The 27711-nt window shown below is 39.2% G+C and overlaps 2 protein-coding genes across 4 annotated transcripts in view; one reads left to right on the top strand and one right to left on the bottom strand.

The window, feature by feature from the left end:
• Window positions 1–43: 43 nt before the first annotated feature.
• LOC147313574 (GRAM domain-containing protein 2B) lies at window positions 44–19453 on the bottom strand. Of its 2 annotated transcripts, none has more exons than XM_086263239.1 (13): window positions 19274–19453; window positions 6659–6832; window positions 5362–5425; window positions 5205–5277; window positions 4978–5081; window positions 4774–4872; window positions 4507–4578; window positions 4211–4279; window positions 4001–4100; window positions 3650–3739; window positions 3377–3476; window positions 2881–2988; window positions 44–2212 (listed from the first exon to the last, which is right to left on the bottom strand). In XM_086263239.1, exons 1-13 carry the CDS (start codon window positions 19363–19365, stop codon window positions 2194–2196), a joined length of 1164 nt encoding a protein of 387 aa, XP_086119365.1. In that variant the 5' UTR covers window positions 19366–19453; the 3' UTR covers window positions 44–2193. The 2 variants fall into 2 exon arrangements, with proteins under 2 accessions (XP_086119365.1, XP_086119366.1); XM_086263240.1 differs by lacking the exon at window positions 19274–19453 and adding an exon at window positions 7769–8212.
• Window positions 19454–23596: 4143 nt separating this feature from the next.
• gipc3 (GIPC PDZ domain containing family, member 3) overlaps window positions 23597–27711 on the top strand; it is an 18870-nt gene continuing 14755 nt past the window's right edge. For both annotated transcript variants that reach the window (XM_086263237.1, XM_086263236.1), the window contains exons 1-3: window positions 23597–23966; window positions 26846–27031; window positions 27460–27640. In XM_086263237.1, coding sequence (XP_086119363.1) covers window positions 23673–23966; window positions 26846–27031; window positions 27460–27640 — 661 coding nt within the window. In that variant the 5' untranslated portion in view covers window positions 23597–23672. The remainder of the gene's footprint in view (window positions 23967–26845; window positions 27032–27459; window positions 27641–27711) is intronic.

The following is a 27711-nucleotide window of genomic DNA, read 5'->3' as shown; positions in this document are numbered from 1 at the left end:
CAAAATAAAAAAAGGAAAAATATAACAGAGCACAAGATATTATTTACTGAAACATTTGATTTATTTTGAACAATAGCAAAGTCATCTCACAGAGACTACTTTGAATTACACAGAATGCAAATAAATATGGGACAATAATAGAATTAAGGGCGTTAACAAATGATACAAAATTATTTACAACACTTGTAATAGTGCAAAACCTCACAACTACTACCTTCCTCACTGAATTAAAGGAGTCTTTTTGAGGACGGTACTTGCGTGTGTGTGCTGCCCCCAGGTGGGGGAGGGGGGGGGGGGGGGTGTAAGAACTGACAGTACTGTATGTGGCATTATGAGAGTAACCTTAACTGAACATCACAAAAGGACTCTCCTGAGAGCTTCCATAAAGGTGATGCTAAATCACTGAGATGGATATGCATTGTTAGTTTAAACAGGTCGTACAAAAGGGGGGAAAAAAAAACAAAAAAACAAACAAAAACAAACTAACAAAAAACCAACAGCCAGAAAGCAAACAGTTTTATCAATTGGTAAAGTTGAGCAAACTCAATGAAACAGTGTTCTTTCTTTAAGGAACACTGGAGGAACCACAGAGGATAGAATGTGAACCCCACCATGAGAACAAGACTTTGAAATGAGCGGAAAAGTTGACAACCTAAAACCACATGGTGGGTAGTGCCCCACCACCCCTGAGTGAAATCTTTTTTGTTGTTTAAAATAAGGTCTAAGCACCTTTAGTTACCACAGAACACCACTTTTGCCATTTCTTCTCAATCCAAACAGCGTCTTGGATTGTGACAGGCACACCACAAGTTTTTAAAGTGCGCTTGCTCCCTCGACACGATTCTTTCACTCAATTTCCACGAACCCACGAACATCAAGTTCCATTTAAAAGACAAAACAAACAAACTGCTCACAGAAATTACATTTTGTCATGCAAAACAATTCGTTGCATATTGAAATTTCTTTTTGGGACCACTTGTTTTACTTATGATAATCTCGGACCTTGCAGCAAGTGTGGTTATTTAAGAAGAAGAAAAAAAAAAAAAATCCTCTTCAGGTGACAAAGAGTACACAGAATCAGTCAAGTGCCCGTTTTTCCCCAGACACCTACATTAGAAATATGTTATTGGTGCTACTTTAAATAACCTGAAGAAATGCCACCTTGGTCCCCAACAGGCCTGTCATAGAGAGAGGTTTGCAGTTAACATAAAAAAGACAGGTTTGATTGCTACTCTTGAAGACCAAAGTCAGCGAAAAGCTGTACTCAAAAACATTTCTTTACCTAATACAGCTTCCTAATATTCTTGTGTATTTTGTGCATTGTTGATGCATTCATCCAGTAGAGACTGGGAGGGAAAAAAAAAAAATCACTTCTGAGCAATGATCATTAAACAGGTTTAAATCCTGCCAAACTCAAGAAGTAATACTGCAATCATTTCTGCTTGGACAGAGAGAGAGAGAGAAAGGACAAGACCATCAGGAAAGTATCGAGCCTCTGCGGGCTGATCTGAAGTTTGGATCTTAGCCATCATCATTTCAACCCACCGCCGATTCAGAATATAAGAACCATTTGAAGACAAGTACCCGAAAGTGACTGGATTTAAAAGGCGTTTAGACACCACTGCTGATTGAGGGCTAAATAACAGACAAAAACATCATTCCATCATCACTCATGCAAAAGACGTGTGCATCTTTGGCTATGCATAGCACTACGTCGAGAGAGGTGAGGTGCAATCATCGGCACTACAGCAGGCTAATGCTTTAAGCCCTGTTCAAGAATGCATGCTCAGAAAGAAGAGGACAACGTAAATTCACAGATGTGGAACAGTTGCTGCCAGAAGCGTGCCTATCGACTTGACTAATGTGGCACCTCACTAAGAGTCATTTGGCTTTGGTTCAAACAGACACTGCAACCAGGCAGTGCGTGTACATGTTTTTGGCTCGGCTCTATGTGACTGGGTCGCAGCATGTCCTTTTGTTTTGCTGTGTTGTTTACTGCACTTGGAGGAAATATAGCCCTTCAAGTCAACAAGTTGTGTCTGAAATTGCACATGTTGGCCACTCTTCTTTTGTGCAGGCCACATCGAGACCAAAGTCTGAGTACGTTAAAGTTCCCTGGCTGGTTCTGCTGGGAAGAGGCAGAAATTATCTTCCGATCATGAGTCAACCAATCTCTCCTTAAGTTGCTGATTGTTATGTGTCTTGTTGGTACCTGTGAAAAGAAAGAGAAACAGTGCGTTAAGCTACACCTACTCCTGGAATTACATTTGTTTGCTCGGCTGCAATATTAACTTAGTCTTCCTTCGAGCAAACTCGTGATCAAAATGTAGATGACTGAATTCCCAACACTCCCTCTGCAAACAGTTTGGAATTATTAATAAATGTAAAGATGGGAGCATTATTGTCCTTCAAGCAGATCAGCAGCATGTTTCAGGGTAATTGAATGCAACTACTTTATACGGGTTCGGGTCCACTGGTCCCCTCAAAAGAAACAGTCAGTGGAAACCGCGCTTCTGAGTGATCACCTCTGATAAAACACCTATTCTGAGCTGATGTACTAAGGTTTTCAGTCATGATCTGTACTTTTGCAAACGCTTGGCTGAAGATCACACATAAATTTCTATACATAAAGACACTTACAACATCTGACTAAACAGGCAGTGGCCCAGGATAAGTCAGATTTTCCTAGATTATAATACATGTTTCCACCCTTTCTTCCTCTCGTCTACAGGATCGGAGCCAAATGAGCAGGAAAAAACTATGCAAATTTTTCTCTCTCTCATCTCCTGTGTCAAGCTGCAGCCCTCTTCTCTCTGCAAACATGCCAACACACAAGATTTTAAAAAATAAATAAATAAAAAAAAATCAAGGACATTTTACCTGCTCTGCAAGTTGAATTCAGGCAGAGCGCCCAGGGACGTCAGCTGTTCCTCCAGGGCCACGATACGTAAACCGATGTAGCCCGAAGACAGCAGCAGCAGCACCACCCTACAACATATAATATAAGTCAGATTCACTGCCTGGGTGTCAAAGAATCAAATGCAGACCTTTCCATAGATTCAACCAACAGCTGCTCAAACAAAACAGACTAAATAGCCAATTCCAAAGTGATGCTAGAGCTAATGCATTTTTATAAAATATGTAATATTATTAAAAACAGACTGAAAATTTTGTTTCTTAACAATTGTCCCATTTAACAAACTAATAAATCACATAAATAGTTGACAAGTTACTTTTGTTGGTATATTCTACAAGATTATCTGCTTTAGAACCACTTTTTACTTTTTCGCCCCTCAAATTGAGAATTTGGGAGTGAAATGCAAGTTCAGATAAAGTCATGAGGATAAAGACAGCTGGGAGAGAAGGATCTACTCACAAAATCAAGTAAATGAAGAGCAGAGTGTTGAGGTTGCTGGCCTCTCTCTGAACCACCAAGGACTTGGCTTTTTCAGTCACATTCCACACCCATGATCCACCTAAAACATATAATAATTTAACACCAATAACAACACCAAGGTTTTAAGGTCCGTTGCAAGCAGTTGTGATATTATAATTTCAGGCCTTCGATATTTATGCAGTTTTCCATATCCTACCAGCATAGGCAAAACTAATGCCAGTAACTAGTGTTAACTGGCCATGTGTTGCTTACCTGACACAGACAGCTCTTCTGTAGATGAACTTTCACTCTGCTGCATATGTAGGCTCTTCAGAGAGGAACCATTTACATTAGGCACTGCCTCTGTAAGCAGGAGAAGCAAGAGAGGGGGGAAGTTAGACTTGTTTCTGATCGAGATGGTAAACGTGCAAAGTTCAAGGTCTGATAGGAGAAGAGTAGATAACGCTATCAACACGTAGCACTGTCAGCTGAGGTCTTGCAGCATTTTCAAGTTATCTTTTAAGAAACGCTACAAGTTACTAACAAGTAACAACAATAATGCATTAAAAAAACAAACAAAAACAAAAGACAGCTCAACGCTTAGAGGTGGTGCTGAATTTTCACCTGTATGCAGTCTATGCAGAGGGTGGTCCTCTTGTAAAGTCTGAGACTTGGAGCCATTGAATTGGTCGAAGCTATCGTCCAGACTGGACTGGCTGGAGTTCTGTCAGTAAGATGAACACAGAACAAAAACCATCAGTACAAAAAAAAAGAGCGGGAGAAAAAACAAAAAGAAACAATCATGGTTTTAAAATGCAGAAAAGAGTTACTCACCACAAGTTTGTTCTTATCAAAGCTGTTTTCAGCTGAGGAGAAGAGAGGGCTACTGTTTGCACTGACATCCTGAAACAGAGGCATTAAAAAACAAAAAAAGTATTAAGTTGTCATTCATGGAGTTTATATTCTGCACGCTCTGAAAAGGTTTATTTAAACTTGTAGATGCAACAGCATGGCTGGAAAAGCACATTCGTTGCAAGACTTCCAATAAGCCAACAGTGACATGGTATAGTTTTACAATATTGTGATCCATTGCAGAAATTTAGATTTCTTTTGTGACCTCAGCCACTCACCTCTAGCTGAGGACAGACTGAACGCAGCAGCTGAAAACACGACTCTCTATTCCTCAGAGCCACAAAGAGGTACTGCACAATGGGAGGGAATATAAAGAAAACAAAACGAACATTAGCCATCTGCCCAACATAAAAGGTCACCCAGCCACTGACTACATTACATATAAATCAGAGTTCAAAGCTTACGTTTGACTTTGACTGCACACGCTGTGTAGGCTCAATAAGTGTTAACTAAAGATTGTGTGAGGATAAAGGTGAGAAACTGACCTTATCTCCCTCTGTGGTGCGAATTGACAAGGCGTTGGGTACCAGCAAAGCTGTATTCTGCTTTTTCACTCTTTTAATGCAGGAAACTGGAACCACTACCTGCAAAGGCACACGAACACACACAAAGAAAAGGTCAGACTTGCGTCAGACAAATCCCACAACGAGCTAAAAAGAATGATGGGCGAGGTCTGAGCTGATAAATACCTTAGTATCCTTAAGCAAAACAGAGGAAAAGAAACAAGCATGCGTGTCAGTGATGTATAGCCGACCATGGTAGGGCACCTCCTTCTGCAGGGCGCAGATGTATGCTGGGAGAGGAGAGCAGAACCGTTCAGTTTTATGCAGCTTGTTCTTTTTAAAAAAAAAAACAAAACAAAACAAAAAAAAAAACTTTGATTCTTCATTTAATAATTTTTTTTTTAAAAACTTACCATGAATCAAGTCTTCACTCTCAGGAATGTCTGGAAACAACTTGTGAAATGTTTTGTTGTGCTTTTTAAAACTCTGAAATAATAAAATTGGATTGTTATTTAATTAAAGTGAAATACTTTCTTCATCAGTTTGCTTTTAAAGTTGAGGTGGACTTACACTTTGTGAGCCGGTGCCCTCGGTCTTCTTAAAGTCTTTGCTGTCGACGTCAAAAGTTTGCGCCCTGAGGAGAACATGAAATAAGAGTGATTAAGGCATGACTAAAAAGGAAATGAACACAACATTTTACCCGCATGAACCATATCATCTGACTTTTTCCTGGATTACAAGGCTCATGTGAAGCTGCCCTGATAGGTCCTGTGTCAAATGAGCAGGAAAAATATGCAAAACTCTCTCTGCCATGTTTATATTTCTTGAATTGCAGCCTGTCTTTGACTGCGACACACAAACACACACAGCACTACATAGCAGCGAAGCAGTGATGGAGTTAGAAAGAAAGTAAAAATGACGACAATTACTTTATTTAAATGTAAAACGTTAACAATTACTTTGTTAGGAAACCTGTTCAACAACCTTAAAAATGTTGACAAGTGATATTTTCACCTGCTCCCACGCACCCATGGTATGTTTTCCACAAGCACAGCACTCATATTTAAATTTGTCACATGCTTTTAATCTTTAGCTACGAGGTAAGGCAATGACTGAGATTTAACACTCCATCTGAACTACTAAAACGCTTATTTATAGCATTATCTATAAATGAGTAAAGCTGCCAATACGGTTATAAAAAAAACAAATCAGCATTTGAATATCTTTGAATCTCTTCAGAGTGTTCACTATGCCCACACAACTAGACAAAAGAAATAATCAAGACTGAATCATCAGGAATCAAACTCATCCCCACGCTCATGCATTTGAATCATGTGAGAAACCAGCCTACATGGGGTGTGTGGTCATGTGTGCATGATGCCTGAGGGGGTCAGGTCTTGTGATATGTGTTCTCAATGAGAGAGTCCACATAACATCAGCTGTGTAACCGTAAGCACCTCCAGGCAGTGAAATACTGTTAATTTATTATGGAGTTTTATTTTTTCACCCATTTAAAATGTTCATCTCTTTATTAAAACAAATGTGAGATTAAAACAATTTCTTGCTCTACCAAATTTAACTGATCTGAATAACAGAGTACACACAAACGTGGCTCTTTGGGAAAGTTTTAATTTAACACATTAAGCCACCGTATTAAGAAGAATTAGACATTTATTTATTTATTTTTAAATAGTAAAGTAAATTTAAAGGTTCAAGTTCAATCTTCTACTCCTCCGTGGCGGTGTATAGAGACAAAATAACAAAACGAGTGTCACTTTCCAAAATTTGTATGAGGCTGTTATTAACCGTCACAGAATCCACGTTTTTGGCTTTTGTGTAATTAGAACTGTGTCCCCATGAAGCCCACCTGACAGGTGCTTGTTTGGTCAGGGTTTTGTGCTGTTGCTGGATCTCGAGCTGGGCCGCCTCTAAACTCAAAGCTTTCCGCGCATCCACCTTCTTGATGCTGCCATTGCTTAAGGTGCTCCTGCTTTTCCTTACTTTGGCTGGCAGCCCACCACTGCTGCTCTCTACTGGGTAGCTGCAACAAATTAAGGGGGGGGGGAGAAAGAAAAAACAAAAAAAAAAAAATTACAAAATGAGCCACTTTAGGTTTTAGAAAGACATTCACATGTACGCAAACAATTTAGAAAGTCTCCAAGTAGACGATGACTTTTCACAGTGCAAATACGAGTGATTCTGCTTTGTTGGACACAAAAAGTAAGTCCGAGCATCCACTGATAGCACCTAAACATGCATTTAAAAATAGTTGCACCAGTCTACCGCAGCCATTTAAAAAACAGAACATCTTACCACAGGATGGCAAATGAGAAAACCACTAAAAAAAAAAAACAGCACAGGGAAACAACAAAACTCAAACATCTACCATCAAAACACAGGTCAGTTAAACACTGCCAATATGTTAACATGACATATTTTTGCTCTACATCAACTTTGAGTGTTTTAAGCCTCTCTTTTAAAAAAAAAAAACAAAACTCCAAATCACTTATCCCTTTCCGCTGAAGTCATCTGTAATGCATAGATGTATCTGACATCTATGTCAAACGATGCCCATCTTTGATGTGCTGGCATCCGCTACCCAATCCAAAGAAAAGGTTTTATTGATAACATTGCATCAGAGCTCAGTTGACCAGAAGCACCTGACTGCTTTACAATCTGATCGACGTAGGTTCATGCTCTCAACCTGACAAGCCTCTGCAAATATACCATTTCAATAAAGAGTCTTGTAAAAAAGAAGATTACAAGTGTCTCTATAGTCCATATGCTCTGTAAGAAACAATGGCCTGTCCTTGACAAGGAACTAACAAAACAGATTCACAGGATAAGACAGTGGAATGATTACAACATCCTGAAATCCCTAAAACACATAGCCCACATTATATAAGACAGTGTAAAGCCTGCATTTCTTGTTCAAAGACAACAACACCACACAAATTAACTTTGAACTTCCACTCACCTGGTAAATTTAAATCGCTTTGATGAACGAAAAGTCATATACCTACTGACAGTAGGCATTTCCTATCCTAATAAATGAACACAATGAATAATTTAAAAAAAAAAAAGTTTCTTTTTTCTAAAAAGCCTGCGTACAGGCCTCAAGGCAGAAAAGGTAACCAAGAACTAAACAAATATTAAGACTCCCTCCTCCCAGAAAAATCTTTAAAATCCTCTTGACATTATGCATGTAGTTCCAGTTAAGTTGTTGTACATAAGGCCTCTTTACCACATCCTTCTACAGGGGAAAAAAGAAAACAAAAAAACCACCCTGTTGCTCACTTGCTGTATGAATGTGCTAGCAAAGAGGAAGCTGTTTCTATATGAGAATGGTGTGACACTCCGTAGCGTGTGACGTCAAACCCAACCACACCCCCAGAACAAAACAAATACAGGCAAGAGCACACACAGTCCCTCCTCTTTCTCGTGTACACACACACACACACACACACACACACACACACCTGATGTGAAACAAAACAAATCCACAGATCAAAAGCATCAAACTCTAAATCCGACAAGGAAAAAGATCAGCCAATAATTAACAGCCATGTGTATGACAGTGAAGGTGAAATTCTTGTGAAGTGAAAACACTAGCCCTTCTAGAAAGTGGTGCATTATCCATCTCCCCCTTCAGTCAGTGAATCTAACCACAGAGGAAATAACAAACCAAATAACAAAAGTTTACATTTTCTGTTAAAAGTAAGGAAATCACCCAACTGTACCGACAGTATAATATGCTGGCTTCTCTAACAGCGTCAGCCATTTCTGTGCTGTAATGATTTCTTTTCAGCATGACCTTTTAGTAGGGCAAACGTGAAGAAACAAAGAACATGAATGCAACTGCAGTTACCTGCCCTGTTATTTGGAAAGTATTCCGCTCTGTTATGCAATGCAATACAATCAAGCAAGAGTGGATAACATTTCAGCATCTATGTGAATGTCCAGTTTTTAATCATTGATGTAAAACCCATTTTCAGTCAATTGTAGTTGCACAAACTTTATTCTAGAAACTTATTTTTATTGCATATTTAAAACTATATAAAAAACCTCTTAAAAACATTTACCAAAGATTTGGAAACTGTGGGCAAGTAAGTTAATGTGGCTGTTACACTTGAAGAAGGGTGCGTGCTGTCACAACAATTTCAGAATCGGGCCTGAACTGCTGGTCGGGTATTCAAATATGCTCACCTGACCCTTTCCTACTTGGCAGACATTAAAGCAGCAAAGCAATATAGGCATGATTGAAATACTACTAGCTTGTTTGACATTCTTACCTACTTCCTCTATTTAGAGCTAAGCAAAACCATTAAGGTTAAAGCCGTTTCCTCTAAGTCAGGAAGCCACAAACACCCGTACATTTCAACAGTGCAGCCTATCTGAAAATTAAACTCCTCTGTGATATTTTCATTGTCAAGCCTTTGCATTAGTTTGTTAACATATCTTCCAAAAACACTGATAACGTCAATGTGCTGGCAAATTAAGAGAGCAATTAAAAAATAATCATCTAAAAATAAAAATAGTTCATGTTTGCGTGCCAGAAGTGTTATCTCAAGATTATCAATGAGGCCTCAGTAGAAGAAACTTGCTCAATGGTGTATAAAAACGCCAAGGCCAAAGCAATCAAGGCTAGTGAGTGAGTACCCAGTGTTTAAAAAAAAAAAAAAAAAAAGTAATGAAATGAGCAATGTGGGGAAGAAATGATGAAACACCCATGTCCTGCACAGGTTGCAACAGAGGCATTTCTAAATTTCAAAGGCGGTGGTGTTGAGTTATGCGTATGTGTTGAATTAATTAGACTAAGGCGCTGACATCTGACCTACTTTCTTGTTCAAGTAACAAATTACAACTTTTTAGTCTAGTTTAAGTATCACTCGTAATATATCACTGCCAAAGATTTTCTTAAATCTGCTTTTTTTTTTTAGATAAAGTTATGGAGGTATGTTATTCATTAGAACTCACTGTAGAGTACAATATCTGAAAGAAAAGATTCTGTACAAAGAGAAATGTGATATACCTCAGCATAGAACAAAGATTGCCAACAGATATCTTTCTTTATCTGCATTTTTTCCTCTTCTACCATCTTTAACCAGACAAAGAGCCAACATTAGAGGTCTCAGTGGTTACTAGCTAACAAATCTGAATCCACTGACAAAACAAAGTTAAAAACTGCTTCGGGAAAGTGGTTCATCAAAAAAATAATATAGAGTATGACAAAGATCTCTGCAATTTGACACTAAAAGAAAGTTGCGTATGGCTAGAGCAAGTTCTGCTTTACCTGACAGTCTGAAGATGACTGGCTGAGATCAGTAAGCAGACTCGATTGTTCGTCTTACCTTTTCACATCTTCCGAGCAATGAGAATCCACAGGACCCGGCTGGTTCAACAAGACTTTTGGTCTTTCCATGACCAACGAAATTCTCCGTACTAGTCTTCAACAGTCCCTGAAACCTTTGGCCAAGACAGGCGACTATAACAATGGTAATACCTTTTGAACTTGGACCTAGGTGAGTTAGGAGCCAAATCAGAAGCCAGGGACTAAAGGTCTTTTTAATGGCTTAAAGCACGTGTGCTAGTTCAGCATGAAGACAAAAACACCAGATCCAGAAACACGCAGCAGGACAGGAGATGGGAAACAGCAGAATGAACACAGTAAACTTAAAAAAAAAAAAAAAAAAAAAAAAAAAAAAAAAAGGTCATTTGATTTCAAACCCCCAAATCTCCTCCCAAGCTCTCTCCTTTCTAATGCAGCTTTAGTATGCGTTGTCAGGGAAACAAGTAACAGTGGGAGGTAGTTGATAAAAATGTGGAGGCCGAGGGAAACAGTGCCGGGTTATTCTTAGTTTGCATAGGCAAACAACAAAATTCAATAGCCTGTTCTCAATAACAATGGGGCCGTGACTTCAGAAGCAGCCGACAATATGACATGCACGCATGACAATAGCCAACCCAGCCTTTGTAGACGATGTGAACAGGGCCATCAATGTAAGGACATTTGTGTTGAAGGGGGGGTCCCTCAAAAGCTGTTGACTAACACACAAATTAAAATTTTTTTTAAAAAAAATTAAAAAAAAAATCACCCCGTAGGTGGAGTGCTGTAAATGTAGTGGAGCCTAGGGTGTTTTTTCATCTATAGACTATTTCTATACCCATGACATCAACATCACTGAGAAAGATAACGTCCAGCTGGGCATGTGACTTCAGGCCTAATTTAGTCACAATACAAAAAAAAAAAAAAAAAAAAAAAAAGGAAAAAAGGAAACCACTCCTTTCTAAATATTGGTTGCAACATTTTCAATAGGAGCTTCTCAGAGCAGAGCTATAGGATGACACATTGTAGAACAGCATGCATTTACCTAATGGAGGCAATTACGCTCCTACTTTACAGTACCAGTAATTCCCATTTCGTAATGACTTCTCTTCATTGTCACCTGGGAAAATGACTACTTTTAGCTGCTCCATCATTCACCACAGCAGGTGGATCATGTCTGATCTGGCAGATTTTTATGCTGGATGACCTTCTTGATGCCACCCCAAAGTGTTTTGTGTCTCATCCCAAGATCAAGATGGTCATTTTCTGCTTATTAGGCAAATGCATATCTCAATAAATTTCAGTTCCTTAGTAATATTCTTAGAGTTAATGTCCTTATTACTTTATCAACTGTCCCTTTTATATCAAAATGACAGAGGGTTGACTAAACATGCCTTGGATATAAACAGTACAAAGGCGTTCCACTGACATTCAGCTGGTCAGTGGGCCACCGTTTTCCCCCTTATCCCTGCTTTTTAAAACTCCTGATACACTGTACAACATCACACAACAAACCCCTTACACAACAACCTTAATCAAGTTATTTAAAAGCTACACAAAGCCAACACCTACACCCCCACAGCAGATCTGGCTGTTAATCCCCTGATGTGTCAATTTGTCCCAGTGACAAAAAAGGAAAAGACACTTTTATTACCTGGCCTGTTAGAATTTCACTGAACATGATGACAATAGAATGCATGTTTGCATCATAAGAATATTAAGAGAACCAAAAATCAAGAGTTGTGCCACTTTACTGCATTGTTCAGCCTAGGTTTCAGCAAAAGATCACCTTTCACACTGTTTGTAAGGTGGTGAACTGCCATTTATTCTCTCGCCTGTGAAAGAAATGCTTTTCAGTATAATAGTCATACAAATGTGATTACCAGTGAATTCTAGTGTGGTGAAGACCAATTTCTCCAGTACAGGACATTCCAGTCATTAAAAGTACTCCTTGGGGTATACACTGCTTTCATTCACTACCCTGAGATGATCCCGAGAGTTTAGCTTCAGACGTCAAGCCAGCGTCAGCTGGTCTGCAGTGACAGTTGCCTTAAGACAAAATTGCTTTAGTACAGAATGCATTTCCATAACCAACACGCAGCCCAAAGTTTACAAGTGAGGCTTGGGGAAGCATTACATGTGTGAATCTCTCAAAGATCAGAATAATTGAGAATATTGAGAACAATTAGAAACACAAAGTGTAAGAGCACCATCTTCTGGAGACCCATGGATCTGTTTTTGTTTGTTTTTTTAAATATAAATGTGACCTACTCTTTCTCCAGCAACCAACAGAACAAGTTCAATAAAAGCACAAGAGATTATTGCAACTGTGTTCGGTGAACCATGTCATTTGACAGCCATAATCTTTTATAATCCACCAAAGCTAGTATGCAACAAACAAATTCATCTCAACTACTTTATGACAACATAGTTAAATTTTTAACCAAAAAGGGAACAAAAAATGAAAAAAACAAAACAAAAACAAAAAAACAACAACTTTCAGACATAATGTCAAAGATGACCTTAATAATATTGTCGGCTGGACTGAAAAGCATAATGCGTCTGCTTGCATACGTGCATGTCTGTGAGCGTCAGTAGAGTACCCAGGAAGGGCAGGGAAGGAAGCCAATGGACATGGCAAAATTTCAGACTCTGTGGCACCCTGCCAGTACCCAGTCTGTTGAAAAAGTGTGTTTGTGTGTGTGTATGCACAAACTAGAACAGAGAGCATTACAGGATAAATGTGTGTTTCTCTGTGGGGAATCACGTGGCCCTGTGCACACAGCATCTCTCCCCACTTCCTCCTGTGCAAACCAGGCAAAGACAGAGAGGTTCTTTCTTCAAGGCAACAAACAGAGTGCTCACAGTGTCCCGGCAGGTGAGCCCTAGTAATGTGCTGGTTTTTTGTTTGTTTGTTTTTTTTTTTTTTTTAAAGTCCCACTCAACATTACGATTACAATAAGTGCAAACATATGAAGGATTGCAATAAATTAATTTAGATGTCACAATGCATAAACCCGTCCCTTTTCTACATTTCGTTTCAGACACACATCTCATTATCTGACAGCATCTGGAAGTTTTACAAATCTTCTCTCAAACTTTCCTAAGCTAGCTTTCTGTGTGACTATCACGGTGTGTGTGAATAAAGCCATAGGAAACATTCATGTAAAACATGTTTTTGCGTGAAGGATATAATCCATTTCACTGCAGAGCAGGAAGTGTAGTTGAGTGAAAACTTTCCCCACACATCCACTTCACTTGTGTGGGATGTTAATTTATGCTGATGGTTGCACAAGGACATGTTCCGTTTTAAAAATTCTTTAAACCACCTAGCCGGATCTAATGTTTGTCTAAAAGGCAGGTTGCTTTTGTGGCAGTCTTTGATGTAATTCACCTGTCTCGAGCTTCACACCCTACTCCACAACTTTACTAGCGCAAAAAAAACCCCATCCATTCATTTTACTTAAACAAGTAGCTGTTTTTATATGCATTAAAGCCATATAAACATTTAACAGTGCAAATGCAAATTCCTTGCTGAAAGTTTAACCAAAAGGCATTTCCAGTAGAAATGGGCTGACATATCCTGAGCATAACCATGTATAATATCCACTGAAGTTAAAAAGAGGTGCTTTGCAACATTAAACTGCAGTGTGCCAAATAAAAAAAGTCAAATAGGTATTTCTCGGACCATAAGGTGCACGAGATTACCGTATTTCCCAGACTACAAAGCGCACCTGAATATTAGCCGCACAAGCTAAAATCAGGGGAAAATCCTGTTTTGTACATACATTAGCCGCACCTGACTAAAAGCCGCAGGTGTTTCAATGTTGACTTATCATATGTAAGAGAATATGCACAAAGGGAATTGTCAGGAAAGAGATGGCTGTTTGGAGACACACCCCTTTTATTAATATTTTGAAAAACAAGTTATGGGTACATATTTGCACATGTAGTACATAACAGTAACCTACAGCACACCAGAAAAATAGATTCGGACTACCTTTTAGGCTCAGGTGCAGTGACACGGCTTTAACAAGAAGAAAAGTCAGTCATTCACCATCTTTCTCTTCTTCCTGCGCACTAAAACCACCAAAGTCCTCTTCTCCAATGTCGGAAACGAACAGGCTCAGGATGGCTTCGTCATCCACTCTCCGCTTCTCTCCTTCGTTGTCACTTTCAAAACCAAAGAAATCCTCGTTGTCAGTGTCAGAGTCGAACACCCTCTGAAGGGCCGTGGCGGTGTCCTCCTCTCCATCATGCAGCAGTCCAGCCCTTCAAAATCCGTTGGTGATCGTGGATGTTTTCGCACTTTTCCACGCTGTCAGAATCCACCGGTGGAGTTGGGCATAACTTGCTTTTCGCAAGTTTATCGCCGCTCGTCATCCACGCCTCCCGCTGAATGCGTAGCGCTACTTTGAAGTTTGTTTTTCGCGCTACTTCGTACGGCACTATGTTGCCTGGCGGACGGACATGTGACTAACATACCACTCTTGAACCCCGATCCTTCCGCCAGGCAACGTAGTGCCGTACAACAGCGGAACAAACAAAACAAATCGTCTTACGATATCACAAAAATCATGGAAAATCCATAGAAAAGCCGCACCTGACTAAAAGCCGCAGGGTTCAAAGCTTGTGCAAAAAGTAGCGGCTTATAGCCCGACAATTACGGTATAAGGCACGTTAAGCGAAACAAAGCAGTGAGATAAATCAAACTTTATTCAACTCATTCTTCTTGATTCCTCCACTTCTGTACCATTGATTCATTAATGCTGTATTCTATCACAACTGATCTATTCCCATGTTGTTGCAGTATATTAATGACTAACCTTCTATTGTGGATGGATTATCTCAGTTGTTCTACTGACTGAAGTTTGGTCCGTTTACAGCATCCTGCCATGCGATTGCATTTGTCTCTAACCATCAGGAACCGTCACATTAACTTTTATCGAGTGGAAAAGTGTTAGCATTCATCCTTGAGCTTCACTGTTTATGTTATGCTAACACAGCTGTGTTGATAGCCTCATTATATACCAGCTAGCCCAACTTCAGTAACCCTACAAACGTCACTGCTGTGTCGCTTCCTGTCTTCATTTATGTTGGAAGTGATTTTTTCAGAAATCTCTCAGTCAGAACATGCTATATCATGTTTAGGTAAGCGAAACTAGCGAGCTAACTTCTAACTCCGTTAAATGTAATGAATTCTGTTTTCATGGATGCCTGGATGTTGAACTTCATAGTTACACCTGGTAAAGCAGCAATGCTGATCATTTCATTAGAGATGAAAGAATTTAGACCGTTTTACACTCTCAGCGATGTTCGTTTGACTTCGGGACTTTAAAGGACAGAGTTTAGGACCCAGATTATTCCCAGATTTACAAGCACCTTAGTCCGACAAATACGGCAATAACGACAGCCCGCTTGCATGTTCTACAAAAAAATAAATAAATAAAAAAAATTTAAAAAGTGCTTTGTTGTGTATCTGACGGACAAACACCAAACCAGTTAAGCTGCACCATTTTTACAAAACAATTCTGGCTCATCCGTTTCACTCAACAATCTACTTTCCCCATTCACATTTTCCATTACCGTGCATTCTCCGTGCCTTTTCGGCACTGCGCATGCGCGTTTTACCCATATTCTATCGCGATATGTCATTTTCTTATCGTTGCCTAGCTTTGTACCGGTATAGGGCTTTGGAGTTGACGTCACGCCGCAATGCATTGTGGGAGCGCAGCTCCATTTTCGGGGTCTACGAATCAAAACAAACACACTGTGTTGGAACGACGACGACAAGAAACACGCTTAAAAGCAGCTCAAAAGAAAACAGACGGTATAGAGACCGATTGCGTCCAGAGGCGAAGCAGCGGTACTTGGAAAAAAAATAGAGTGCATCGCAAATCTGGACCCATATGAAATACGGCAGTGGAGTAAAGACCCAGAAAACTTACTGCCACTGTCCTACCCCGATATCTTCACGTATCTTGTTTGTGGAGTAAGCGCTTACACAGCGAACCAGTTTCGTCACTGGAGGCGCACATCCAATTTACAAATGGCTGGGTGCAAGATTTGGCTATTTTCAAGCCGCCAAACTCCTAGTACGTCGTCATTCATACCAAAGTAAGTCAGCTGGAGTGCATCGAGTGAAATAGCCATTTTCCACCCCCCACCATAATTAATGTTATACATTTATCATTGAACTGCTAAAATATCGTTATCATATTATATGCCCATAATTGTAAAGTACATGTAAATTAACACATTGATAATCGGGTAAATTATTAACGCCAATTTGTGTCCTTCCTGTCTCATTTCATTTATTGCCTTTACATCAACCAATCAAGTCACTTCATTCTATGTTTGATCGCAATTTCTATAACTTCCGAGACCACCAACGATGATATTATTCAGCTATAAAGTGTGATGTGAACATATTTAGAACTTACCGGAATGAAAATGTCTTGAGCACATCAACTGATATCTGGAGACGTAACAGAACTGGATATCAGCTCGTCTCACGGCTGCTATCCAGGCTAGACGCCTTCGTTTGGTAATATCCGATACATGAGCTCCTTCATGTTACTTCCAGGTTGGGAAAGCATAAAAAGACAATCGAAACTTATTCCCGTGCCGGTCGTAAGATCGAACATTGCAGCCGACCACACAGCAAGTACGAACCATGGCTATGCTTTCGCTCCTTACTTAGACCCCCAAAATGGCGGATCGGGCCAAAATCCTTTCCACGCCCACCCCCGTGACATCACGCTCCAAAGCCCTATTACCGTGAATGGTATAATATGGCCCAGCCCTAGTAATTATAGCATTTTTGTAGTGAAAAACTGAACACAAAACACATTAACTGGCTCGTTAGGCCCCACAAATGCAGTCTAATACTCTGGAAAAATAGTTCCTCCTACAGCTTCCAATGAGCAGTTTTCACCTTGTCGAAAAGATAAAGTAGTCATAAAAATCAAGGTTTAAGTTCTTTATTGACTAGAGACAAGACATTCTGTCATTGAAGAGCTAAATCAGATGTTATTCTGCTGTTCAAAGTTGAGCCGAACGTAAACAGGCTTTAACTCGTGCATTCAGATAAGCCTGCATAAAGTCATCTCTCTAAAATGAGACTAACCAATGCAAAAACATTAGGTGAAATTCTCCAAGCCACTGCGAGCTCCAAAAAGGTTAAAAAAAAAAAAAAAGCTAAGAAAAATATAGCCTCTTTCTTGACTCTGTAACAAGGTGGCACTAGACTGATAGAAGCAACACGCAACTTCAAATGTGACCACCTAGTTGGCCTTCAACCTTTCATTTACTGACAAACAGTGGTGCAAATGTGGTTTTCATCTTCTAACTTCAGATTTCCCAATGCCTGCAGCATTATTTAAACCAGTCTTCTCTGCCTACAGTGGAAAGGAAGGTCTGCACTGGGAGCATCCTTCTGGAGTCATAGCTGCCCCACCCAGACTATACTAGGCTCCTACGCCCAGACATTGCAGCTAATCTGCACCAGGTTATTTTACATTGGAAGCAAAGACATCTGACAGTATGCAAAACAACTACAACTTGCAATGAGCTCTGAAGCATGTAATCTGTGTAAAGGCAGAGATTTCACTTAATTCCTGGCTTCAGTCACTTTTTTTGACAAAAATAAGCAGCACATTTATTAAATCTATCTGATACTTTCAACTTCATTCTGGAAATTAATCAATGCAGGGAATTGAATTACTCTGGCTTAATGTTGCAATCGCAAGGCAAAAGTTTTGGTTTTTCTTGAAGCCTTAACCCATCATAAAAAAAAGTGCGAGTTTTGGAAACATAATCATGGTACATGCCATACTGGACACACACAGTAGCTATCCTGATAACCGGCAGGACACTTCAGCTCGGTTGGCACTCGAGCAAATGGCCATGTAAGGGGAAGAACTTAAAGGCAGAGCTCAGAGGACGTGAGTACTCACAATGAAATGCTGAAAGCATTTATATAATACACCATGTACCACCCGTGGTCAACTCACAGGAGCTATAAATAGTTTTTTCTGAGAAGACAGACTTGGACATACTACATGTGACAAGTGTGTTTGTGCGTTTCCCTGAGAGGTTCGAGGGAAACACACCATACTGTAGGCTCGTGTGGGTGACTGTGATGGTGGTAAACGTGCCTCTGCCCACTGAAAAGACTGGATTATCAGTGAGGATGACTACAGAATCAATATGACGCCAATCTGACCCACATTGGTCAGCAGATGAAGTCATGATTTCTCAGAAATGGGCAAAGGCGAGATTAAGAGCCTACAAGTTCTGGACTAGCTTAGTTTACACCACTCTCCATCTGGTAATACTGTTTATTTACGCTTACTGGAAAAGATTAAGGAGCTAATACTGCTCACACAAACATCACAAGGCTAAAATGGGTCGACTACACTGTTCTAGAAAATTTGAAATAAACGATGAAAGACAACAGTTTAAAATTACACCACCCACCCTCCCACCCAGCGTGTAAACCCACACTTCACACATTGGTGTTAAGTTTTAAAGCACATATGTTTACTTCAGAGGACAACATTTCATACATCAGTGGCCAAGTAATTACATTTTAACACTGGAAAACACTTTTGCCAAGACTAGCCAGGAAACATGAATGGGGTCAGATGCTCAGACTACCAGCCAAGTCAGTGGCTAAGCTAACAACATCCTTTAGGCTCTTATGCTTCAGTATATGCTGTGCTAATGCACACAAACCAATACTATAAAAGGTGCCAGCGGCTGCAATTATTTACTGGTGCCTAGTGAGCTTTAGCTCTTACCCTTTAACAGCTTTAATTTCGTAAAAATAAATAAATAAATAATAATAATATATATATATATATGAATGTATCGTTAGCATTAGTTCATTTAAATATCAGCAGATCTTCGGCCTAGCGAGTGCTACCATGTTAGCAGTAAATCCCCAGTAACTGGCATCACGTCCATCTTAACCAAAATTGCTCCCTTAAACTTATTTAACACTGTTCGGTTAAACAGCACGTCAGCATGAACTCAAAATATAAAATCTTATCGAACAAGCTGCTGTCAAAGGGATAGTGTGCATCCGCCCAGTACTGATGCACACCCGGCAAATAACGGTTCAGCTAGCCGCACCGCATTAATACCGCTTACCTCTCTTTCATGAAGTGTTTTATTCTGACAATGGCCTTCTCGTCGATCTTCCTGAGGAAAGTTTTCAACCTCTCTCTTTTGTTTTCAAGCATTCTTCCCTCAGCCAGTGGTAGTCGATTCGTATAGAAACGACTCTCCACGCCAAACTCCAGCGTTCTTGTTTGGCTTCTGCTTTTTTTCCCCTGACCCCCCTCTTCTTCCCCACTTCAGCCACGGCTGATTATGATAATGAGCTTAAATCGGACCAAGTCGGAGGACCAATCACATTTGGCAAACAAGGTTGAAAAAACGGTCATGTCAGCCCGGTTGTCCAATCAGAATACGGTGGTTTGTCTTGCGTTGACCGCCCATTACCTTTTATGGAAATGGGGTCGTCCCTTTCTGAAGAGCGGTATAAAAACGGGGCCCTGTAACGTTGTTGTGCTGGCATGGCCTTTTCAGTCAATAATTTACACGGTTTTAACATCTCACGTGCGATCAACAGAGGGGTGTATGCCCTGTGGTTTAACAACAGTGTTTCTTGTGTCAAAATATACTGAAGTTAATTTGAAAAAGCTGCAGACAGTTGCTTACTTACTTTTTTCATTTAAGAACTGAAAGCTCAAGTTTTGTTGTGTGATAATGAAACCGGCCACATCAGCTCATATTAAAACAAACAAACATAAGCTACCAGGATCATCTGCGTTTTAAATAAACAATAGCACTTTCAGACAGAGCAGTTGTGTCACTGCAAGTCAACTAATTCCACTGGTGCTGGCATGCAGGGCACAGCAAAGCAAATTTACTTAAATATCACTGCTTATGATGAGCTAGAAGACAAACGAAAATTTGTGCCATTTTATCAGGGGAAATCCAACAACTCAGAAGGTTATAATTCCTCGCTTGGTGTCTTTTCTTGTGGTCCATACCACTTCATTTTAGCCCAGCACTGCCAGCATGCAGTTTCACCTCCCCCACCTCACTGGAAAATGGCACCAACTGCAGCAACAAATGGCTTTTTATACACCTACTCAGCAGACCAAGGTCATAAGGCCACAGTTTAGACTGTCAGCTAAGTCACATTGCAATCACAGTGGATGTCTACGTGTGCTACATGTGACTATGTATGTGTAGGAAAAAAACAGAATATGTTACAGAGATGTCGCGTATCGAAGTGACTCTGTTTGTGTGATAAGACATGAGCAACCTCGAAAAAGTTGTTTTAGGGTTTGACTTTCAGCCTCGTTGTTGAGGCCGCAAGGGTCCATTCTGTCTAAAAATATGAAAAAGTTAGAATAATATTTTCTTAATTACTTGTCACTGCGTTCCCAAGAGTTAAACTCTATTCATAGAGATCTTACACACACAAAACAGAACCATTATCTTATAGCATTTTTGAGAAATGTGGACGCAAATGCCAGAAGCCTTTTTTGGCCTCACTTGGCAGCTCAGGCGCTGCCACGCTACTGTGAACAGAAGACGCAGTGTACTGCCGCATGACACAGCAAACACACCACCCTCACAAAATCTGGCCTACACCAGCCAACCCCCGGTCTCCCCTTCCATCCCCTCTCCCAGGAAACAACACAGATAGAGGGGAGGAAATCATGTTTTGGGGGGTGTACGTGCAGTGTAGGCAGTAACTGGCGTTTCTCTGCTGGCTACTGAGTAAAATAAGATGGATTACAATTGACCAAATAGGAAACCACCCAAAGATTAAAAAAATAATAAAATCCCAGGGTCCCAGGGTATTTGTTAGCCTGGAAATATGCACAATATCTTCCTTCCTGACCTTAAATTCTTACTGAAACGCAGTGTTTACAGCAGGTCTTTGGAATAACCACAAGCAAAACATCAGGTATCATTATTAGAGAGAATATAAATTTAAAAGTAAGTAGCAAGGATTGGGAAATGTAACCTTTGACATAGCAGGGGAATTTCCTGAAAAATGAAAACTGCATAACAAAAAAAAAAAAAAAATTCACATACTGAAAAAAGAGAAAAACAGAATAAAAGCAATGGGTTTTTTTCACCACAGTAAAAGATTTTAGTCTTGTAAAACCACACCTTTTGCTATTACTAAATGTTTGAGTCACATACTTGCCCTTTATCCTTTCAATATTTGTAAAGGATTTTAACATGACTGAATAATAAAAAGAAACGTCATCTCTTAAAAGCTGACGGGCTGAATGGGAACATTTAATGTGCACCACTGCAAACATTTAAAAAAATACTTCCGTTAGCATTCATTTACCGGCTGTCCTTTAGTTTCATTTTTACTTCTGCATTATAGAATCTTATTTGCACGATTTTTGACTGCATGAAGTTACTGAAGTCTCAGTTTTACATGTAACAATGTGTATACGTTAGGCTGGGTGTTAAAGATAAAGATCCAGATTATCATGCAAGTCTGAGCAAGAGAAGAAAGTGAGCTGTCCTTTGCTTAGAGGACTATCTACTATCTGTTGCTAAATTAATGTGTTGCTAGAAAGATTTCTATTACCAAATTCTGGACTAAATACTCGAGAACACCGGAAAGGTTCGCAACATCTTGGAAGGAAGAAAAGGAATGAGCTATATGAAAAGAGTTTTGTCACTTTTAAGCATTGATAGCAAAGTATCAGCAAGTGCTTCCTCATTTATATAGCATTATTCATCCTTAGTATGACCTTTATAAACGTAGATAAATTACTATGACTATAATTTTAATTATGAATATTACTAGCAGTAATGCAGGAACAGTAATAGCTGTAAATGTTGTAATAGTAACAGATGGATAAATATATCTGTATTTAGAAATGACTCACATCCAGAGTCTCAATAAAGTTCTTGTAAAATCTTCTAACAAACACTGAAACTACGGATGTTTCCTTTACATTTTTTAGTTAGTTTTACAAGTTCACAAAATAGTTTCTGTTGAAATTTTATTCATAAGTCTATTTTTAAATGTATTTAAGTAAAATGTTTTTTTCCACATCCAGTTTTAATTTTTAGTTTGAATTTAGCTATAATAAACTTGCTAAGTAGTATAAACATCTCAAACATTATTTTAGTATGCAAACATTTATGCAGACAGAAGAAAGAACATTGGAAAGAACCACTGTTTGGAGGAAGTCACATTGGCAGGGACATACTGAGTTGCCCATTTGGAATTTCCATATCTGAAAGACAGATATTTTATTGTGTCCAGAGAAGGCAAATTTTTTTTTAAAAAATCCCTGATTTGCATCAGTAGTGCATCACACGGGATGAAGTGAGACAAGTAAAACTATGAGAGGCAGCTGATCACATGGGCACAATGTCATGGAAATATATTGAGTCATTTCACATAAGGCTGTTTGTTGTTTGAACGTCACCTGCCATTCCCCATAAATAATTAGTAGAACATCTTTTACATATTGCCCTGCCTGTTTTTCTCAGATTCGAATGAAAAAAAAAAAAAAAGCCCTTTCCAAGCTCGCCCTGGCTTTTGTTTCAGTCTACCCCATGTGTGAAGGGTAAGTTTTCATCCAGTGTTTACTGTTACTAGCTGAGCTTTTCAAGCACTTGATGAAAATTTCCTTTTTATTATTAACTGCATTAATCACTAATACTACACTTCCATCTCTCATGGGTATTATTTGTCCATTTACATTGCCATGAACAATATATGACCAGTGCTTGGAGTTTGATAATAAGATATACTGTAATACTCTTTATTTTAGTGTTTTTTAGTCATGTGTCAACACTTTCTAAGACACTAATTTAGATTGAGTTAATGAGTTAAACATCTATCTTTTGGCTTTAAGTGTAATCTTGTGTTGGTGTAAGTTGTCTGTGGGGTCAGAAAGGTCACTGCATCACCAAGGATTTACCCCAGCAACAACCTCTTTCATTCAATAAGGCCAGCGAACGGGGGCATCTTACAATGATATCATCTTACTGGTAACACTGGGATATTGTCTGTGGCCAACTCCCAGTGGCCCACTTTGGTAGTTATACAGAATTGCAGGTATGCAGGAAATCTTCACACTTAAGAAGGAGGTTTACATATTCTAGGACGTGCTTGTGTGACTTCTCTGGACTGATATAAGGATTAGAATCATAACCATATCACATATATGAACAAAAAACCCTTTGCTTGATATGTTTTTTGTGTGTTCGATATGCGTGAGCTCCCCAAGGCTCAGGTGTAACAAATACAAGCCTCAACTCAAAAGGTATTGGGTTTCTACCTGGTAGAGTCTGGCTGGCTTTTTTCAGCTTCTGTTACCAAGCTGCTCTCATCACTAATTTATGTTTTCTTTGCTGCAAAGCTTTGAGTGGCTGGTTGGTTGGATGGTTGGTCAGCTAAATGGTCGGGGAGGACAGTGTTTTTCTCTCTTTCTGAGCAGTGCACCACCAGGGCTCCTAGGGGAGGACCCAGCTTAAGTTGGGGCTGATGCAGACCGGAGAGGCTATGAGCCCGCAGGACTCCAAGGCAGCAGGGGCCGAGGCCACGGAGGAGCAGAAGGCCCAGAACCAGAGCCAGAGTCAGGGGTGTCCGGAGCCCACAGCGCCTCCGCTCCCTCCCCCTTCACCGCCACCAGCAGGGCCACCAGAATACCCCAGACCTAAGCTCATCTTCCACACCCAGCTGGCTCATGGGAGTCCCACAGGCCGTATTCATGGATTCACTAATGTCAAGGAGCTGTATGCCAAGATCGCAGAAGTGTTCAACATCTCCCCCTCAGAGGTACAACTACACTTGGCTATGGATGCAATAAAATAATAAAGTGACATGTTCAGTTGTGGAAACACATTTTTAAAAACAACCATTTGGTTGTTTTTTTTTAACCAGTAGAAATTCAGGACTATCAGGCTAGTTGTGAACAGGTGTTAGGTTTCCATTCTCTGCTTCTTCTTTTTTTTCCATGAAGCGCAACGATCATTTACTACTTACTGTCAGCCAGCATGTGTATTGGTTTGCACCTTGACCAGGACCAATAGCGGAAAGAAATAACCATATAAGGACTTCTTATCAGTTAACAAACATCTAACGTGACAGGCTACAGTTATAGAGTCCTAAAAAAAACAAAACAACAACAACAGGAGGAAATAATTTTATTTTGAAAGGTGATTAACCCACAAAGTAGGGTAGACAAAAAGATATTGTGTGCTTAGTCACTCATAGGAATATAACACTGCGCCTGTTTTTATGAATAGAACTGAATACCTATTTTTTCTAACTGGAAAAGTAGTCATTCTCAGTAAATTCTAAAAGAAATATTTGACACATTAGATAGTTGTTAAAGCTCGTGTAGACTTAAAAACGTATTAGAGCACAGTCATGTAAAGTATCACAATTTGAGTAGATAATATAACTTACAGTATATATATTTTCTTTTCCCTCACAATAATTAATAGACAACTAAATAGCTCACTTGTAGCTTTGTAGATTACCAAATTGTTGCTTGCAATTAGGTTACAGAAGAATCTGCTCATAAAGCCTGTAATCCTTGAGTTGAGACCTTGACTGGGAACCTTTGGAAGGCCTGGATGGAGCAGTCTGTTACGGCCCTGAGTGCTAAACATGGTAAAAGGCAAATTATTTTAAGATGGCCATTTAGATTAAATTCAGCCAGAGCAGGTGTTAATAGACGCAACAAAGAAAGAGTAGGAGGAAACAGTAAAACAAAACAAAAAAACAACATAATTAATAAAGATATACACAAATGATTTGCACCAGTACACATATATAAACTGAAAAGACTTGAATGCAGCATTTGCTGCTATTTTTGCTTCATTCCATAGCTGATTGAACACACTTGGCAATAGAACATCACTCTTCAACTCTGGCCCTATCAGCTAGTTATCAGCTATAAAGGCCAACCATGAAGGCTTTCAGCATAACTGATAGATATAAACGTAAGATTAAGCCAAGGAGACCAAGTTACATTTCATAGTAAATGACCTTGACGTTCTTGTTGGGCACCCGCCAACCATGACTGTGACACATGCAATCACATGAAAAAACATGCTGCACGCAATGTTCAACCTTGTTAAAGTAACCTTTGACATGCAATATCTGTTTTAGAAGGAAACAATCAACTGATCCTCACTAACACAAAATATGCGATTACTTTAGATAAGTGTTAAAATCATTCCCTTAGTATAATTTTTACTTTATCTTTTTGTTCTATTTACATTGATTTACAATACTAATAATGTATAATGAAATACATTTACATAGTCTGATATTACAAACACAGCCCTGCAACTCAGAAGATCAAGCTGTAAAAAGTAACCTGTAGCTGTAGAATATATTGCAAACACTTCCCCATCTGAAGTTGTCAGCCATGTCATGTCACATCCAAGAATTCAGCAACAAATAAACATACAAACAACAACAAAAAGCTGCTTACTAAGTGAGGAAATAATACAGATTCATGAATTACCTTGCAACAAATACATCAACAAATACGTCTTTTTTTAATGTGAAATATATTTGGTCAGGGTAGACTGCAAAAGAACAAACACTCTCCCTGCTATACAGAGAGACTTTATGATTAAATGTTACTAGTTTATTTACTTTAACAACATGCACTGTATAACTGCCTAAAATCCAATTGCATGCAGACAGTGAAAAGTGTCCTTGACCTCAGATGGAATCAATAGCAATAGCATAGAGTTATTGTAAAGCCAGGTATCAGAGAAGACTTTGGACGACAGTAAGACGTTTGCCAAGGCAGTTATTATGAAAAAAGAAAAAAGTCAACGCAAGTTATCTCGAATGTCTGTTTATGAAAGAAAACTGAACTTTGACATCTGCTCGCACAGTTTGCGAAAGCTCAAGTTCTCAAATAATCATGGACAAGATATTCTACACTCAAAGGTTCAGTCACACAGTTTTAAACATACTTGTTTAAAACACAATTGTTTCAATGCATGGGTGACGTTAAAAAGGCGATCTTGAGAGCTTTTTTTTTTTTAGAAAAGGATTTGGATCTGTAGTGTGAATCAGCAACAAGTATGGTTGTGTGATCTTGTAAAGCAGAAGGAAAAAACGTGTATTACTACTCAACCTGCATGTATGTTGTGGCTTAATAGTTTTGTATGAAGTTGAAACTTTTAAATGAAGTTTCTTAATCATTCACCGCTGGATGTGCTGCAGATATCGCACTCATAGCTGAAAACAACATGACCACAAATTCAGCTAAGCTTATTATTTGGCTCTACTGCCCTCTGCTGTCTAATGTATGTACAGCACAGCTTGAGAAATTTCGATGCGGTCCATTTGCTTTTGTAATAAAACAAGAGGAAGTTAATGAAAGAACAAGAGAGGCTGCAGGGTTACAGTTTTATGGTCATGCATTCAGTGGCAATTAGATTTTAATACCAACAAATGTGCTTAAATCAGTCCAGTATTAGAAATAATAGAAATAATACTATTAACACATGCTTAATCTAACAAAGATCAGTCCCATAGCTTATTAATTTTTGTGAGTCTTTATACTGGCTACAGGCCTTGCTTGACTCACTTTTTCACTTTACTTTACCTAATATATATATATATATATATATATATATATATATATATATATATATATATATATATATATTCCTTCTCCTCAGATCCTGTTCTGCACTCTCAACTCTCATAAAGTGGACATGCAGAAACTACTGGGGGGACAGATTGGACTGGAGGACTTCATCTTTGCCCATGTAAGAGGGGAGACCAAAGAGGTGGAAGTGACAAAGACAGAAGATGCACTGGGTCTCACGATCACAGACAACGGGGCTGGCTATGCTTTCATCAAGGTGGATGAGAAGTTGTTGTTTTGTTTTGTTTTTTACCAATTGCTGCAACATTTTGAGTTTTTTGTGATGATTAATAAGACAAACAGAGCAGAAACTCCACTCTTCAGCTGGTCATTGCTACCTTACAGTAAGAGGCCACAGAGGTGTTCGAAAAGATAAAACCAAGGACATTTTTAGGACGTCATTAAAGTTAGATAAATCCACTTTTCTGAGAAACTTTAACAATCTAACCAGAATAAAAGTCAAACAAATTAAAATCCAATTTCCTTTTTTTGGTCATATTGCAATAATAAAAATATGTCATTGTAAAATCTGTAATGATTACACTAGTTGTAATATGTCAATGCAATGTGCTTTCTCCCCCCTCAAAAAGCTGATAACTCACATCATAGTCATATACTGTATTTAGTCAAATCTTTGTCTTTCAGAGGATAAAGGAAGGCAGCACCATCGACCAGCTGAAGACAGTATGTGTTGGAGATCACATCGAGGCCATCAATGACCAGAGCATTGTAGGGTGTCGGCACTACGAGGTTGCAAAGATGCTAAAAGAGCAACCGAGAGGCGTACCCTTCACTCTTCGACTTGTGGGACCCAAGAAAGCCTTTGGTAAGTAGAACATGGTGGATATTTGTTTTAATTTAATTGTAAATTTAGACTTTAATATGGGTGTTTTGACT

Source organism: Aulonocara sp. 'chitande type north' Nkhata Bay, linkage group LG15 (genome assembly GCF_057382095.1).
Source record: "Aulonocara sp. 'chitande type north' Nkhata Bay isolate Kocher_YH1m ecotype deep benthic linkage group LG15, A_spYH_male_GT1.1, whole genome shotgun sequence".
Classification (NCBI taxonomy): domain Eukaryota; kingdom Metazoa; phylum Chordata; class Actinopteri; order Cichliformes; family Cichlidae; genus Aulonocara; species Aulonocara sp. 'chitande type north' Nkhata Bay.
This window is presented reverse-complemented; position numbering and strand designations above follow the sequence as displayed.

Bases quoted from the DNA above. Each gene is read 5' to 3' on its own strand.
- LOC147313574 (XM_086263239.1), bottom strand. From the start codon at position 19,365: ATGCTTGAAAACAAAAGAGAGAGGTTGAAAACTTTCCTCAGGAAGATC. The intron at 5,278-5,361 runs GTAAGTCCACCT...TTATTATTTCAG, and splicing joins AGGGCACCGGCTCACAAAGT to AGTTTTAAAAAGCACAACAA. The intron at 3,740-4,000 runs GTGAAAATTCAG...TCCTGCTTACAG, and splicing joins TCTGCATAGACTGCATACAG to AGGCAGTGCCTAATGTAAAT.